Source organism: Stegodyphus dumicola, chromosome 2 (assembly GCF_044657685.1).
Source record: "Stegodyphus dumicola isolate Sdum_Otavi_A_Nest chromosome 2, ASM4465768v1".
Classification (NCBI taxonomy): Eukaryota; Metazoa; Arthropoda; class Arachnida; order Araneae; family Eresidae; genus Stegodyphus; species Stegodyphus dumicola.
The window spans coordinates 150615491-150632510 of NC_140769.1; the positions used below are offsets into that span (position 1 = coordinate 150615491).

General features: G+C 36.6%; 1 protein-coding gene across 2 annotated transcripts in view; it reads left to right on the forward strand.

The window, feature by feature from the left end:
- The window catches only part of LOC118198912 (DDB1- and CUL4-associated factor 8-like), a 102574-nt gene that overhangs the window by 40867 nt on the left and 44687 nt on the right, over positions 1–17020 (forward strand). For both annotated transcript variants that reach the window (XM_035370701.2, XM_035370700.2), the window contains exon 4: positions 2658–2752. In XM_035370701.2, the coding sequence (XP_035226592.2) occupies positions 2658–2752 (95 nt within the window). The remainder of the gene's footprint in view (positions 1–2657; positions 2753–17020) is intronic.

Genomic DNA, 17020 nt, shown 5'->3' on the forward strand with positions numbered 1-17020 from the left:
TTAAGTAACAAGTATCTGCATTAGAAAACAGTCTATTAAAAGATGCTGGAAAGCACATTATATGAGATGTATATTTAAAGAAGTAGTAAAGCAGGATTTTTAGAATATGTATTGTTGAATACAAGGGTCAGAAATCATCCGTAATATTTAACACATTTAACTATTAAAATAAAAGGTGCTGTAATCTGAAATAAACTAAATAGAGTGTTAATTATAGAGTGACTGTGATTTTTTATTTAACCGCTTGCCTGATTATCCTGAGTTATCTCGGGTTCGTATATATTGCAGTTAATTATTATCCCGAGAAAACTTGGGCGAAGCAGAATTTGTTAGTACGATTTCTTTTATCACGGTTTTACTCGGTCTGGAGGAAATGAAAGGAAATATTTAGCTTTGATTGGCAGTTTGCCAAATTTTGTTGGTTGCGTGGTTCTTTTGGAGGGACTGGTCGTGTGTTTCCCTATTGTATAGTATACGTTGGCTTGTGGATTAGTAATGTATAAAGAAAGATGCATGCGTTGGAAAAAAATAAAATAATGGAGATGATGGAAGATAGCGAAAGCGATGATTTTTCAAATAGTGATTATGAAAAGGTTGGGGAAAAAATCAAATCCAACGAGACAGTGCACTTTGTGCTCCCGTGAAAGAGATTCCAGCAATAAGCCGGTAAGAAAAGAGACCAGATACAAGTGTAGAACGTCAGGTACCACTCTGTGCTGTCCCTTGTTTCAAAAACTATCATACAAAGATTAATATTTAACTTTTTTTCGTTTGCCCGAGATAACTTGGGATAGTAAACTAATATTAAAAATAAATGCTTTTACACCTTCAAAAAATTAAAAATTCAACTTAAAACCTACATATTTTGATTTGTTTCGTTTTGTTGTATTTAATAATAAAATAAAAAAAATAAGATGATTTTTTGCAATTTTTTTCAAAAAAATTTGTAAGGAAAGCGGTTAAAAGTTACTCCAGAAAGCTGAAAATCACATCATACGAGGCGTATTCGGAAACTAAGTACCGTTTTGGAAAAGAAAAAAAAAATAGTAAAACAATTTTTTCAAATCCAATTTTATTTTTACATGAAAATACATGTCTTAAATTATTTTTCAACATAGTTTCCGCCAATGATCAAACACTTGTCATAGCAGGTGACCAGTTTTTGTACACCATCGTCAAAGAAACTTCCCGCCAGTTTCGATAACCACGACTCCACAGCATTTTTCGTGTCATTGTCAGATCCAAAGCGCTTGCCACCAAGCTTGCGCTTCATGTGCAGGAACAAGTGATAGTCGGACGGCGCCAAGTCTGGGCTGTACGGTGGGTGATCGAACTGCTCCCAATGAAACTGTCGAATTAACATTGAGTGACACCAGCAGTAAGGGGCCAAGCATTGTCATGGAGCAACACAATTCCTTTACTGAGCATTCCTCTTCGTTTATTTTGAATGGCACGCCTTAGTTTTGTTAAAGTCTCACAATATTGTGCCGCATTAATGGTTTCACCTCTGGGAAGAAATTCAGTAAGCAAAACGCTTTTCCTATCCCAGAAGACAGTACACATGATTTTTTTGTGATGACATTGTCACTTTGAACTTTTGTTTTTTCAGAGACTGAGTGTGTCTCCACTCCATCGATTGTTGTCTCGATTCTGGTGTGAAATGACACACCCAAGTTTCATCACCTGTCATAATTTGGTTTAAAAAGTTTTCTCCCTCATCACTGTACCACGTGAGAAATGTCAGGGCACTACCAAGTCGCTTTGTTTTGTGAACATCAGTGAGCATTTTTGGAACCCATCGGGAATACAGTTTGCGATAATTCAAGCAGTCAGACACAATTTCGAACAAAACAGTACGTGAAATTTGTGGAAATGCCTCTGAAAGAGTTGTCATTGTGAAGCGTCTGTTCTCATGAATTGCTTCAACTTTCCTTACCAAATCATCGGTGACAACAGAAGGCCGACCACTCTGAGCCTCGGCATAGACATTTGTTTGACCTGCATTAAACATTCTTACCCACTTTCTCACCATTCCATTACTTATCGCGCATTCACTGTAAACTTGTGTAACTTGACGATAAATTTTGGCCGGTTTAACATTCCTCGCGTTCAGAAATTTAATCATGGCACGAATCTCGCAGTCAGCGGGAGAATTAATTGTCTTAAACATTTTGAATGTGCACAGCAAACTGAAAACACAACATAGAGCAACCAAAATGGCGACAATTGAAAGTCAGTGAACAAGAAAGACTAGTGCGCATGCGCGGGACCCCTACCACAGCGCTGCGACGGCGCTAGAATGAAACGGTACTGAGTTTCCGAATACGCTACGTGTTTAAGAAAGTATTTCAAAAAGAGACTGTAAAAAATGCATTGTTTTAATATCATAATACAATAAACTTTGATTTTAGTTTTTGTAATTACCTTATAAATTTGCTAATTACTTTATTAATTTTCGCTAATTACCTTATAAAGAACATTTCATTCAAATTAATTCAAGAACAATGCATTTCATTAAAAATGTTGATATTCTTCATGTGTTTTAAATAATTTTATATACTTTGTATGCTATCTCAGTAATAAAGACAAGAAACAGTGTTTTTGGTTTGTGCAAAGTTTTCTGAAGTTTTTGTAACTGTTCTGTATTCTCATTACAGCTTGCTGTAACAATGGATTCTCCTCATACATTTTATAGTTGTGGTGAAGATGCGGTAGTATTTGGAATTGACATACGTAAAGAAAAACCAGATAAGTGAGTAAATTTGTTTTAATTGTTATAGCCACAGCACTGAAATTACAAATTGACATTTTAGTATTTTTGTAATTATAAATTGAATTATCCATAAAAAATTTTCAAATGTTATCCATCAACATAGTACAGAGTGTGATGATAGGTGAATTCTTTTGTCAACTATATACACTGGTGAAATAAATTAAGAGAATTTACATATTTTATCGAATCGCATGGAAAGAATTGAACTGAAGGGAAAACCACTGCTTCCAGATAAAAATGCAAATCCAGTATGACAAATACGTAAGCGTGCACATGTTTGTAGGCAGAGCCAGCAGAAAAACAGGCTTTATAAACGTATTGAGGGTAAGACGAATTGCGTTCACTAGCGCACCTCGGCGAATTTCTAGGTGTTATCTTGCAGCAATCGGTTAAATTCACATCGGAACAGTAAAAATGAGTAACCACCAATGTTTAGATGATGGAATGAGGTGGCAAATTGTGGGGAGGCTAGAGGCAGGCCAATCGCAAATCCAGATATGTAGAGAGTTTAATTTTTAACGTCCAGCGCCGTGTGTAACCTATGGAAACTGTTCCAGAATACTGGATCCATCGAGAGAAAGCCTAGGTGAAGTTGTCCAAGAGCCACGGCGGCCAGAGAAAATTGCTATTTGTCCATTTTAGCAAGGCGTAACAGAGGAACTACAGCTTCTCAGCTCTCTCGGGACCTGTATGCAGCCACAGGAACTCATGTAACAAGGGTGACTATTTCCAAAAGACTGAATGAGAGAGGGTTGTTTGACAGAAAACCGGCTGTTTATGTCCCACTCACGTCTATGGACAGGAGAGTCCAATTAGCATGGTGCAGACACATAGTGATTGGAGTACAGAGCCATGGGCGACCGTTCTATTCACTGATGAGTCCTGTTTTAGCCTAAACACTGATTCTCGCCGTACTTTCATATGGAGAGAGAGCCAGGGACCCCCTACCTATCCTCCAGTGTCCACGAAATCAACAATTACGGTGGTGGCGGTGTAATAGTCTGGGCGGTCATCATGTTGGATGGCCGCTTACCTCTCCATGTCTTTGACAGAGGCTCTGTGACTGGTGTGAGGTATAGGAATGAGGTCTTGGAGCCCTATGTTCACCTTTTCCGGGCTGCAGTGGGCTCCGAGTTCATGTTACAGGACGAAAACGCAAGGCCATATAGTCGACGAATTTCTTGAGGGTGAGGATATTATTCGCCGGATGGATTGGCCAGCCAGGACTCCAGACCTCAACCCTATAGAGCATGTTTGGGATGCTCTGGGGAGGGCAATTGCAACTCACAACCCCCTCCAAGAACCATCCAGGAACTGAAAACAGCATTGCTGAATGAGTGGGACCAATTGCCACAGGCACTGATAAACTGCCTTATTTCCAGTATAACATCACGCTGCGAGGCCTGTATGGCTGTAAGAGGGGACCATACCCCCTATTAACCCATTTCTTTTATGTCTTCTGCAACCGCTGTTTCAGAACTTCAGACTCCCATGTTACACACACGTGTGTCTATTATAATTGCTGAATGTATATTTTGTTTGTATTATATTGACCTATGTTCGCACCAAATTTTATTAAAATCTGTCCATTAGTTCTGGAGATCGTTGATCAAATATGAAAATTCTCTTAATTTATTTCACCAGTGTAGAATAAAAAAATATTGGACAGTCATTAATGATTCGTACAAGGAAATGTTCTAAATGTAGCAAGGAACTACCCTCTCCAATGTGCCCTTATGAGGTAGTACAGTTAGTATTGAATATTGTCTATGGTTCGATGCCTATTGAATGTGCAGATGATTTTTCTCATTTCTTGCTCTGAAAAGCAAAACAGTATCTGGAATGAAACTTGAACTAAAATGTGTTCGATGGTAATTTGTCATATTTAAAATTTGGTCAACTAATCTTGTTCTCTTGCTAGTCACGTCTTAAGTAGGGATGGGAATGTAAGAAATTAAGGTGCTCCTTAAGTGTGCACTATAGTGCAGTAATTAGCACAGTCATCTAGCAACTGGAGAATCTGTGATTCAATTTCCAATGAGGATGCAATTGATTTTTAATGTTTTCAGCAATCAAAAAACCAAAACGTCTGTATAATGTATAATGTATAATATGCTTTCATTAGGATAAGATATCTGTAACATTTTATTAAAATAGGTAACATTTCCATTTATTTAAACAAGTAAACTTATTTCTGTTCATTTCATATTGAGATGAAATTTCATCTTCCTGCACTTTATTTCATTGAAGTGGAAATTTAGTTCTTGTCAGTAAAAAGGCCATATTTGATAATATTAATAAATTTTATTTAGACTTTTGAAACACAAACATATAATTTCTCCAGCTGAATAAGAACTACAAATGCAAATTTTATATCAGATCTTTAGAACATCTGATGTTGCTATTCCAGCAAAGCATAACTCTGTTTCTTTTATTTATAATTCACGATCTTTATAAAACTCAAGGCTTTTTTTTTTTTCAAGGGACATGTCAATTAAAAAAGTTAAAATTAACCCTGTTTACTATATTGCACTTCAGATAAGATATTATTTCATATAACTGTACATTAACTAACATACATTCTATTTTTTTTAAAAAATTGAAGAGCCCAACTCCACACTTTTAAATTTTTGGAAAATTTAAGAAAATGTTTCAAAAATTCATTTTTTAATTGATATTCTAAACATTTGTTCTCATTAAAAGTATTAGAAAAAATGATTTTTTGCGGCTACTCCAATGGCTTTTTACTCCAATGCAAAAAAAAAAAAAAAAAAAAGCTTTTTATTTTTTTTATTTTTTTTTTTTTTTTACACAAAAGACCCATGAACCCAAAGTCTACCAAAGTGGAGCTGGGCCCTTCTTGCTGCAAGCCCTTCAATTATTAATCAAAAATTGATCACATAAACTGAACATTAGAAATTCTGTATTTTTCAAATATTTGGTGTTTGGGTATGTAACTCAGCATTATTAAAATACACTCTTTTGTAAAAAAAATCGAAGCACCTTGAAGAAAGTGGTTGTTTTTGATGAAATTGAATATATGTACAGCTCATACACAGGTAATAAAAGGATTAAAAAGTCATGGTCGTAGTATCTGTTCATGGCTCATAATCGCCCATTGAGTGTTCAAATTAGTAGTTGGTCGAACCGCCCTTGGCAGTAATGCATGCTTGAATTCGTCGATGCAAGGAGTGCTAGAGGTTTCTGATGTCATCCTGCGACACATTTGCCAGGAATTCATCAGTTGTTGCTCCAGATCTGCGATATTTTGTGGTGCCTGAATCTGGCAGCCTACTATGTCCCAGACATGCTCGATTGGTGAAAGGTCTGGTGACCTTGCTGGCCAAGTAAGATTATCAACTGCATGGAGACAGTCCAGAGATATGCGAGCAGTATGTGGCCTGGCATTATCTTGTTAGAAAATGGCTCCAGGATGACGTGTCATGAAGGGTAATGCAACCAGCTGCAGCATGTTATCAACATATCATTGAGCTGCTAAAGATGTACGAAGGATGACTAAAGATGACCTGCTGTCATAACAAATAGCACCCTACATCATCAAGCCAAGGTTATGGCTGTATGCCTTTGTAACACAAAGGCTGATTGAGACTGCTGGCCCCGTCCTCTCCAGACACGTACACGTTGGTCATCTGCTTTAAGAGTGAAGCGGGATTTATCGCTGAAAACTGTACGATGCCAGTCTGATGGCAACCATGATGATCGGCTGCGACGCTACTCCAGATGACTCCGTCGATGTTGTGGGGTCAAAGGCAAATGTCTTAAAGGCCTTTGTGAGCATAACCCCACCTCAGACAAGTGCCATGAGATGCTGGACAGTACCACGGGAGGTAAAGACGTGGCTCTAATGTGTTGAGTTATCGACAATGATACCGTTGGGTGGTTCGGGCCTGGTGAACAATCATCTCATCTTGCCTCGAATTTGTACTCCTTGGCCTTCCAGAGCCTTCATTTTTTCTTCAATTTCCTTGTAGCAACCATTGCTGCCAACATCTTTGCACAGCAGTGTCTGTGCGCTGCAGGTGGTGGCCTATTGCTCGGTATGACCACCCAGCTTCACGCAACCCTACAATGCAACCACATTTAAAGTCGTTTAGTTGTCTGTCTTCGATATTGCAACAATGGCATCTTTAGTTGCTTCTTTACAGAATTACAATGGCAGCAACAGAAAAAGATAAAATTTCCATCTCTGTTACTGGTTTTATACTTTGTGAATTGCGCACTAGAAGTGTGCGCTATGATCACAATTCCTATTCATTTGCCTTGAAACTTTGATCATATTCATGTTCGATCAAGATGTTTTTGCATACCAAATTTAGTCACAATCGCAAAAGTCTTTCTTGGTTTTTCGATTTTTTTTGCAAAAGAGTGTAGAATTTTGTGGTGATATAGCTTTCAGTATTTGAATTTTAAACCTTTTCTTGTGGTGAGGGGGTCATTTATTAATGAAAGAACTTCTATAGCTGCATTTATCTTGGCAGTATAAACAAAAAACTAGCAAAGCATTTCAAATTGTCAACATGTATGTTATCCAGCTGTATAGAACAAGTGAATATTTGTTCCATTTTAATAGAATGTGTAACTTTCTTAATACACTTTTCCTAGTGATAGGACTCTTTTTCTTTTCAAATTAATCTAATCATTAGATTGATAACTTTAGGAAAGACATTCATCGCTAAAACCTCTGCATTGCTTTCGATAACTTAGGTATAGCTTAAATATTGCAAAAACTGGAAGTATATGCTATAGATGTTGCTGATTTGATTTTTCACGTTAGCTTCAGTTTTGTAGAAATATGAGTGGCGCATGGACATCTCTAAGTTTTATCGAAATTCATAATAGGAAGGAATAGGTTAATAAATCAAAACAAATTCCTTTTGGAGTAAATTTAAATGATTTATACGATTAAAGTTGGGGCATTGGCAGAGCTAAGATGCATAAAAGAGGTAACACAGGAGAAAAACATTTATTTAATTTAAATTAATTTGCATTTTATGGTCCTTGCTTAATTTTCTTTGAATTTAGTAGCATAGGATGCTGGTTCATGTAATATATTGTAAAATTCTTTATTGGTACGAATGTTTTATTTTTAGGGGGCGATCAACAGATAGGTATGACATTTTGATAAAATTTTTGCTATCTTTAACAAAGTACTAACTGAGCAACCCTTAGATGAACAATAAATTCTATAAATATATATGGCAACACAATAACAGAACAAAAAAAGGTAGAGATATTTAACTAAAAGGTTTGCCGCTTGTTGATGGCTCCTAGAGATCTTCCAAACTGTCCTTTTCGGGGCAAACAGCGTTTAGTGATTGTCCAGTGGAATGCGGGTGGTTTTTCCCAAGGAAAGAAAACACAGCTTATGACTGAATTAAATGATCAACAAATAAATTATTTCTTATTTTTGAGGCAAATTTATCTAGGGACGATATGAAATACTATTCTTTTGATAACTACTATCTGCAGCTGTTGCCTAAATCAAGAAGAATCGCTAGTAGAATCTTGGTTGGTATTAAAAAGAACTTGACGTTCAAATTCAATATTATCAGTGACTAATCCTCTCATATTATTGCTGAGGTGGTCCAAATCGACGTTTTGAAACAAAAAACACATTTCACTATTTATGCTTGTTATAGCCCACCGAACGATAATTAATTAAGTTTCCAGGGTCTTTCCTTCCATAATAAAACTATCCTTTGTGGAGATTTTAATGCTCATATCTCCCGCTGGAATTATAACGATTCTAACCATTCCGGCAGGATAATGGAGGACCTAATTAACTCAACCAGACTTGAACTAATCAACCAGAACATAGATATTCCTTCTTATATTCATTATAATGGAAATGTTACAAATTCCGATCTGATTTTAGCTACTGCTGATTTAACTGGGGATGCAAGAAGGGAAGTCGTTTGTGATCCTGGTTCTGGACATCATATGATCACGGCCAGTTTTGGATTACAAACCTCTTACCCTTTAGGAAATAGTGAGAAACAGGTGGAATTTTAAGAAGGCGAAGTGGGAAAACTTTTGCTGGGAACTTGAGACTCCTTTTCCAGCCACTTAAGTTTTTAAATCCTGAGATGAGCATCGACAAGGCATTCTCTTATTTTTCTGAATTAGTTTTGACAACCGCAAAGAAGTGGCTACTAAGAGGTAAACAACTAAGGGTCAAGGCTTTCTGGACTTATAGATTGACTGAATCAAAGGGTATATCCATTGAATCCCAAAATATTGCTGAACAAACAAAAAAAATCCTAAGGATGTCCAAAGATGGAGAAGAAGTGTAGCCATCCTTATAAAAGAAATTATTGCGGCAAAGAAAAATGCTTTAATGATTTCATTACTAATATAGATTATAGAAAGGACGGAAAAAAGGTTTATAATTTTGTGAATGGAGTGAAAAAGGAAGAGAGTGTTCAGGGAAGAGAACCCATGAAAGTAGGTTAAAAAGTACTGATGGATGATCTGGTCATTACGGATGCTTTTAACTCATTTTATTTGCAAAAGACAGCATTTAAAAAACAATCTAAGGGAAAGCCAAAAGATCCTTAGAAAAACAATTATCGAGAAATTTTCTTCTAGCTCTCACGGACCTTCGGTTTTTAATAGAGATTTTACTATTTCTGAATTGCGGGGAGCTATTGGGCAAATGAAATGTAAAAAACGTCAGGCCCAGACAATATCCATATTGAATTTTTAAGGAATTTTGGCAAAAACACCCTGAATGTCCTCCTGAAGCTCTATAATAAGAGTTGGAACTCGACTGTTCCTGCCATCTTGATCCCAATACTTAAAAAAGAACAAACGACAGCAGGATTTGGACAGCTATAAACCAATTGCTTTAACTAGTGTGTTATCAAAGATAATGGAGAGAATGATTGTTTCCCGTCTTAAGTGGTACTTGGAAACCAATGGTTTAATATCTTCCAAACAAGCGGGATTTAGAAATTACCATTCAACAAGTTGTATTCTTAAGCCAGTCAATTAAAGATGCACTTGATGAACGAAATTCGGTACTGGCTGTTTACGTAGATTTCCAAGCAGCTTATGAAAATGTTTGGAGGTTAAAGGCTGTTCAAAAACTTCAGACATTCGATGTTGGCGGAAAAATGCTCCTTTGGTTAAAACATTTCTTGACCAAACGTTTTTGTGCTAGTCGTTATGGCACCAGCACTTCAAAATATGAACAAGTTAAAACAGGTTTGCCTCAGGGCACAGTTATTAGGCCTATTTTCTTTAACATTTTTATTAATGACCTACCAGACATCTTAGGATCAGATGGAATCGTGAACACTGCTCTTTTTTGCCGATGATCTTGTCGTATGGGCCAGAGCTAAAAAAAAAAAGAGATCAAGATGGTTTAAACCGAATCTTAAACTCTGCGCTCCAGAGACTTGAGGAGTGGTGTTCTGCTAATAATATGAGAGTTAATCAGGGAAAGACTACTTGTCAGTTTTTCTAGCTCAACAGACAACACTTTACTCCTAGTCTAATGTATGAGAAGTCGATTTTGCAGGAGACGGATGGTGCCACCTATCTTGGCTGTATTTTTGACAAGCGCCTAACCTGGACAAAGCATGCAGAGCATGTAGTTGCTAAGGCGGAGTGTAGATTACCTATCCTTAAACACTTAGCTGGTGTTAAATGGGGTTGTGGTAGAGAGACTGTCAACTCGACGTATAAAATGTATATTCGACCAATACTGCATACTGTGCGATATTGATCTCGGCTACGCGAGATGCGATACAACGTGTGGGGGTCTTCCAAAATCAGGCACTGCGCATTATAACCACTGCTGTTAAAACGACTTCCATTCTGGCAATGCAGTTGATATCGGCAAACCAACTAGTGACAAACCTGATTCAGAAAAATGCTTTCATCCTTTTCCAGAGACTTATTCATCTACCAAGTAACCCACATTGGAGGGATTATGATTATAATAAAAAACGAAATCTGAAGACACAAAATGGCTTTCTGCAGTGTGTGTCTCGCCTAGAACAATACAATCATTTCAGAACACTGTAACCGGCACTGCTGTTTTTGCTAAATCCGTTGGATTATAGCTTCCTTGATGTGCGGTTGGACCTAGAAATGAAAGTTATGGCATTATGAAGCCAGTTTTCAAAATTTTACAATCTATAAGGATAGTTACATGAAGGTAAAATAAATCAGCTCCAAAGAAGTCTCAGCCTTCAAGAATTCATACATAGAATTTTTTTTCAGATGGCGGATCGCTGCTGGTACACAACTACACAGAGTTTTTAGCAGCATCTTTGGTTTATACCCTAGAGACAATTATGGTGGTATGAAGTAAGGTGCATTGCACCATCTCCCAAAGGCGAAAAGTCCATCTGAAAATGTCATGAAATGAAATGCTTGATGCAAATTATATTGTCAGTTAGATTTTGGTAAAAAGAATAAAATAATTCTGTCCTGAAGAAATGGTAAACGAGTGTTTATGCTTAGTGGCAGATGTTGCTTTTATGGGTAGAAAAGATGTAATCACAAAAATAAAAAGAACTGATGATCTTTCGAACAAAATGAAAATAGGCTAAGTCTGCAGTGTGTCTCTCGCCTAGAACAATACAATCATTTCAGAACACTGTAACCTGCGCTGCTGTTTTTGCTAAATCCGTTGGATTATAGCTTCCTTGATGTGCGGTTGGAGCTGGAAATGAAAGTTGATCATGATGCTAAAGCAAAGTTTAAAGTTTAAAGAAATTAAACATTTAGCAGTAGTAGCAATAAAAGCTCCCTGAGATATGTTGTGCAGACATTGAAGACAATAAAAGATTTTGAACTTAACCAATTTATTAACAATATAATAAAGAATAAAAACACAGAAAATAAATGTCAACAATATCAGAGTCTTAGGAAAAATATAATATAATCATCATTCATCAAACAATATTTTTACCTAGTCTCCAAAACACTGGCATTCTATACAAACAAAAAGTCCTAAACAGTAATTATGCGGCCTAAAATTGAAGCTGGCTACACATTCAATAAGTCCATAATCAATGGTCAAGAAAAACACCTGAAATTTTAAATCAAGTTCTTGAAAACACTTAAAACCGGCCTAACTCCGTTTGCACAAGGAATCGCCGCTCACGTATTTTTAATTGCCGCCTTTATTGAAGAACATGGATGCCGCCCACGGCAGTCACTCACATGGTAGCCTCTGGAACCAAGGAACTTTATTCTGAAACAGCTATCCCGCAAACCGGAACCAACCAAGGAACTTTATTCTGGAACAGCCATCCCGCAAACCGGAACCAACCAAAGAACTTTATTCTGGAACAGCCATCCCGCAAACCGGAACCAAGGCACTTTATTCACTGGACTGCATGCATCCTTCTGAAGGGGCTGGAAACCGCTCACTCAAGTGCCAGGAAAGCAGGAACTAGAAGGGTTGAGCCAGAGCGACGCGAGATACTTATAGCAGAAGTAGGAATGACGTCATCTCACGGCAACCAATCAGCTATCAGCACGAATCGGCTTTTCAGATGACGTAACATCATGTTTCGTTTTTGCATCTCAATTAGGTTGAAACAGTCCGTTCTCAATGCAAACAGTGGCAGCAAGAAAAAGAAGTAGAAGTAACTATCTACTATATTACATTAAAATAAGGACTAAACTAAATAAACATTTCAAGGAGGAGAGATGATGCAGTAAAAGGTTTAAAAATAAGCTATGTTTTCCAACAAATGCCCCCCACATCATCATCTCCGACCTGAAATAAAAACCGAATGCCAGTATCTTTACAAAATTCAAAACAAGAATAAATAAATATCACAATTTCATTCAGAAATTTTTAAGAAAATTTTTCTTTGGGAAAATCTTATCCCATTATTCAAAAAATTTTACCGTAGCAAGAAAGTCCAACATGTTACAGAACAATACAAAGACATATATATGATCACACACTCAATACTTTTACACAGGGCCCTGGTCACTCATACAACATTCTACACTATACAGTTTTTCATTTACCTAATATCCATCACATATGACATATAGCATATTTTCAAATTAACAAAACTCTTAATTTAAATACACACAAAAACAAATTTCATAGGAAAATTGTTCCACAAAATCTTATCAGGTTATGCTTAGTCAGCGGTTTTGTCATGGGATCAGCCAGATTATCTTTACTTGGAACATATTTTAAATCAAAAATTTCCCTGTTCAATAGATCACGAATGAAAAATAGTTTCACATCTATATGTTTTGTCCTTGAGTTTTCAATGGGTGATTTTGTAAAACATATAGCAGCCATGTTATCAGCAAACAATATTGGCCTCGAAACATAGTTACTTGCAATTTTAAACTGAATGCATTCATCCAAATTGTTTTTAAACCAAACTAATTTTTTTGCTGATTCAGTCATGGAAATAAATTCAGCCTCCATAGTAGACAAACTCACTCCCCTTTCTTTAAATATACGCCAAGATACAGGTGATTCTCCCAACAAAGCTATTTGTCCACCAATAGACACCATATCATCCCTGCTTGAAGCAAAATCCGAATCTGAATATATATTGAGCTTCAGTTCCTTGCATACCAGTTTAAGTTTGTGCTGTCTGGTATTGGAAACGTACCCTAAAAGTTTAAGTAATCCTTCCCAGTGAAACTTACCAGGATTGCTTTGGAACTGAGAAAATATATTAACAGCATAAGCTATATCCGGACGAGTATGATTGCAAAGAAACGAGAGACATCCCAAAACATTTCTATAAGGATAATTCATCATTTCAGTCGTTTCTTTTTGTGTACTGGGACTTTGAGACTTTGAGTATTTCACACCTTTAACTATTGGAAGGGAAGTAATTTGTATTTTAAAAGACTTAAATCGATCAACTATGTCTTCTATATATAATTGCTGATGAATTAAAACACTATTTTTCTCATATTCAAACTCCACACCCAGAAGCTTTCTTGTTTTACCTAAAATTTTCAAATCAAAATGTGAACTCAGGACTTTTAATATCCTTTTGGCCTGAACTTCACTTTTCCCAAACACAACTGTATCATCAACATAAACCAACAGAATGACAAAATCTTTAAACGATAGACACAATTACACCACTCAAACTTGATAAACCCTAGGTTACATAGTGTTCCATCCAACTCGTAGTACCATAATCGCCCACTCTGATGCAAACCATACAAGGCTCTATCTCTAAGCGACACACAAAAGTTCCTTTATCTCGCTCCACAAAACCCTGAGGTTGGGACATGTAAATTTCCTCTGATAAAGGAGCGTAGAGATAGGTACTTTTCACGTCACATTGTATATTTGCCCATCCAAGGTGTGCAACTAAAAGGGAGTAAAAGAGCCTTATTACTGAAAAGTTGACTACTGAAGAGTAGGTTTCATCATAGGTATCGTATTTAATTTGCCGATAACCCTGAGCCACTAAACAAGCTTTAAAATGAACAATGTTTCCAAATTCGTCACGTTTAATGTTGAAAATCCACCTGCAACCTAGTGGAGTTTTGTCTTTAGGAAGTGGAACAAGATGCCATACCTTATGCTTTCGCATGTTGGCCATTTCCTCTTCCATTGCCTCTATCCATTTAAGCTTTTCTGCAGATTTCATTGCCTGGTTATAAGTGTTTGGAATTGAAACCTCTAGTCAGCTATCTCGGGTATACGACGTTGAAGGAGTACCAGTTGGGTCGATTTCACCACTATAAGTATTGCTTCCCTTGAAATCAAACAAGGTAGGATCATACTGAATATTATGTTCAGTGCGATACCTTTCTACATCATTTGGTGATCGTAGTCTTTGATTAGACCCCCTCTCAAAATAATACACATCCGTACGAGTGCCGTCTGGCCTTGGAACAGGTTTACGAAGCCAAGTTACTTGTCTCAATGTAGATTGAGTATCAGTGCCAATAATAGAAGAAGGTACATTGGTATCGGTTCTTTCCTCTATTTCAGGAAAATAGCCAACTGATGTATCATTAGATTGGAACTCTACCCTTTCTTCAGATTCCAAATCAGGAAGGGTGCCCAGGGCAGCTCCACTGCCACTTTTCTGCATTCCAATTGACTCTTTAAAAGTAGCATTTAGGGTTTCTACTACCTTTTGCTCATTTTCCAACCAAATCTTGTACCCTTTTGTTCGTACACTGTACCCAATCAATCGGCCCTTCGTTGCCTTTGGATCAAGTTTAGAATTTCTTTTAGCCTTTGGAATTCCCACATAGGCAATTGTTCCAAATGCCTTAAGATGACGTACTGATGGTTTCCGCTTAGTGTATAATTCAAATGGGGTTCTATCTTGGCCCTTATGACAAATTCTATTAAATGAATATGCAAAATACATTACTGCATCTGACCAAAATTCGGAACTCATTCCACTATCGTGTAAGATTGCACATACATTATTGAGAGCTGTCTGATTAAATCTCTCACAAACTCCATTCTGTTCTGGAGTGTAGACATCTGTAAATTCGTGCTTTACACCATTTTTATTACAATATGACCTGAATTGATCATTATCATATTCTCGCCCATTGTCAGTTCTAAAGTATTTCAATCTAAGGTTCAAAGATCTTTCCGCACGGGCTATATGCCTTTCAAATACTTCAAACACCTGACTTTTCTCCACAATGGGGTACACTACCACGTAACGAGAATATTCGTCAATAAAGGAAACGAAATAACATTCACCATTCCTACCTGGAATGTTAATAGGTCCCCATACATCAGAGAAAACCCTTTCAAGCGGTCTCTTTACTTGAATACCTCCTAAGGGTCTATAGGAGATTCGTCTTTGCTTATTGATTTGGCAATGTTCACAAAACAAATTAGGTGACTGCTTTAACACAGGAAGACCTTGAACTGAATGTCTCTTACTAGTCCTGACAATAGTATCATAATTTATATGACCAAACCGACCATGCCATAATTCACTATTATTATGCTGAATTGTGGATGCCTCAAATTTTACAGATTTGCCCCCCTTTTTGATTATTTTCGGGAACACGTGATAGTTACTTCCTATCAACTTAGCCTGGTACAAAGTTGAATTTTCATCATGAGTAACTTTAATTTGCCCATTTTTACCATAAAATCTCGCTCCATTGATATCCACCCTAGGTCCAGATATTAAATTTCGTCTCAGTTCAGGTGAATATAACACATCTTTAAGCAAAATAACCGTATCTCCAAATTTCATTTTAACAGTACCCTTCCCATGAATTGGAAAAGTTACCCCATCAATAGCTGCTAGCATATTCTCATTTTTCACAGGAGAAAAGGTATCAAACAATTCACGATTTTTACAAAAATGATGAGATGCAGCTGTATCAAAAATCCAACTATCATCATTTTCTTCCAAATTGTTAACATTAGCTTGAGCTATAAAATGGGACTGGGCATGGGAATTATTTTTACTTTTACTCAACTTGGGTTTATTCTTACACTTAGGAGATGCTTTATTACTACTAGATACAGCTGAGGAAACAGAAGAAGCAGGTGAGGGTGATCTGGAAAAGTTACCTCTCATTCTACAGTATTTTTGAATATGACCTGGACGGCCACATTTATAACACTTGAGCCCTTTAATCTGCTTAAATTTGGGTTCACAGTGAGTACTTTGAACTTCTATAGTCTTATTGGAGTTTTCCCTATCTATCTCTCTTAAATTAAGACGCGTTTCCTCTGCTAGAATTTCAAGTTCAACATTTTTAAAAATGAACTTTTCATCTGGCCACCTCAAAATATTCTGAACTACTTAATCAAATTTATCTGGAAGGAACCTAAGAAACTGGAAACATATATATACGTCTCTTACAGCCTGATTAATATCAGCTAACTGTTCAGTTACGTGTTTTAATCTAGAAGAAAAGAAACTAATACTTTCATTTGGCTTAATTTTGCAATTTAAGAATTCTGAAAACATTGACATATGTCTTGACTGATAATCTGGCTGGAAGTATTTGGCAAGCGTATTCCATGCCACTACCGGGTCATCAATTTCACATATCAAATTTCTATATTCAGGGCTTACATTCATATAAATTAACGATAATGCCAATCGACTTCTATTTTGATAGTCGGCAATAATTTCTTTTGCAATACCCTTAACATCATTTAAATCAGGACATTTTTCAATACCCTTAACCAAAAGCCATGCATTTTTTTCATTCAAGACAAACTTCATATCTTTGGACCATGTAAAATAATTACATGCATCAAGTTTA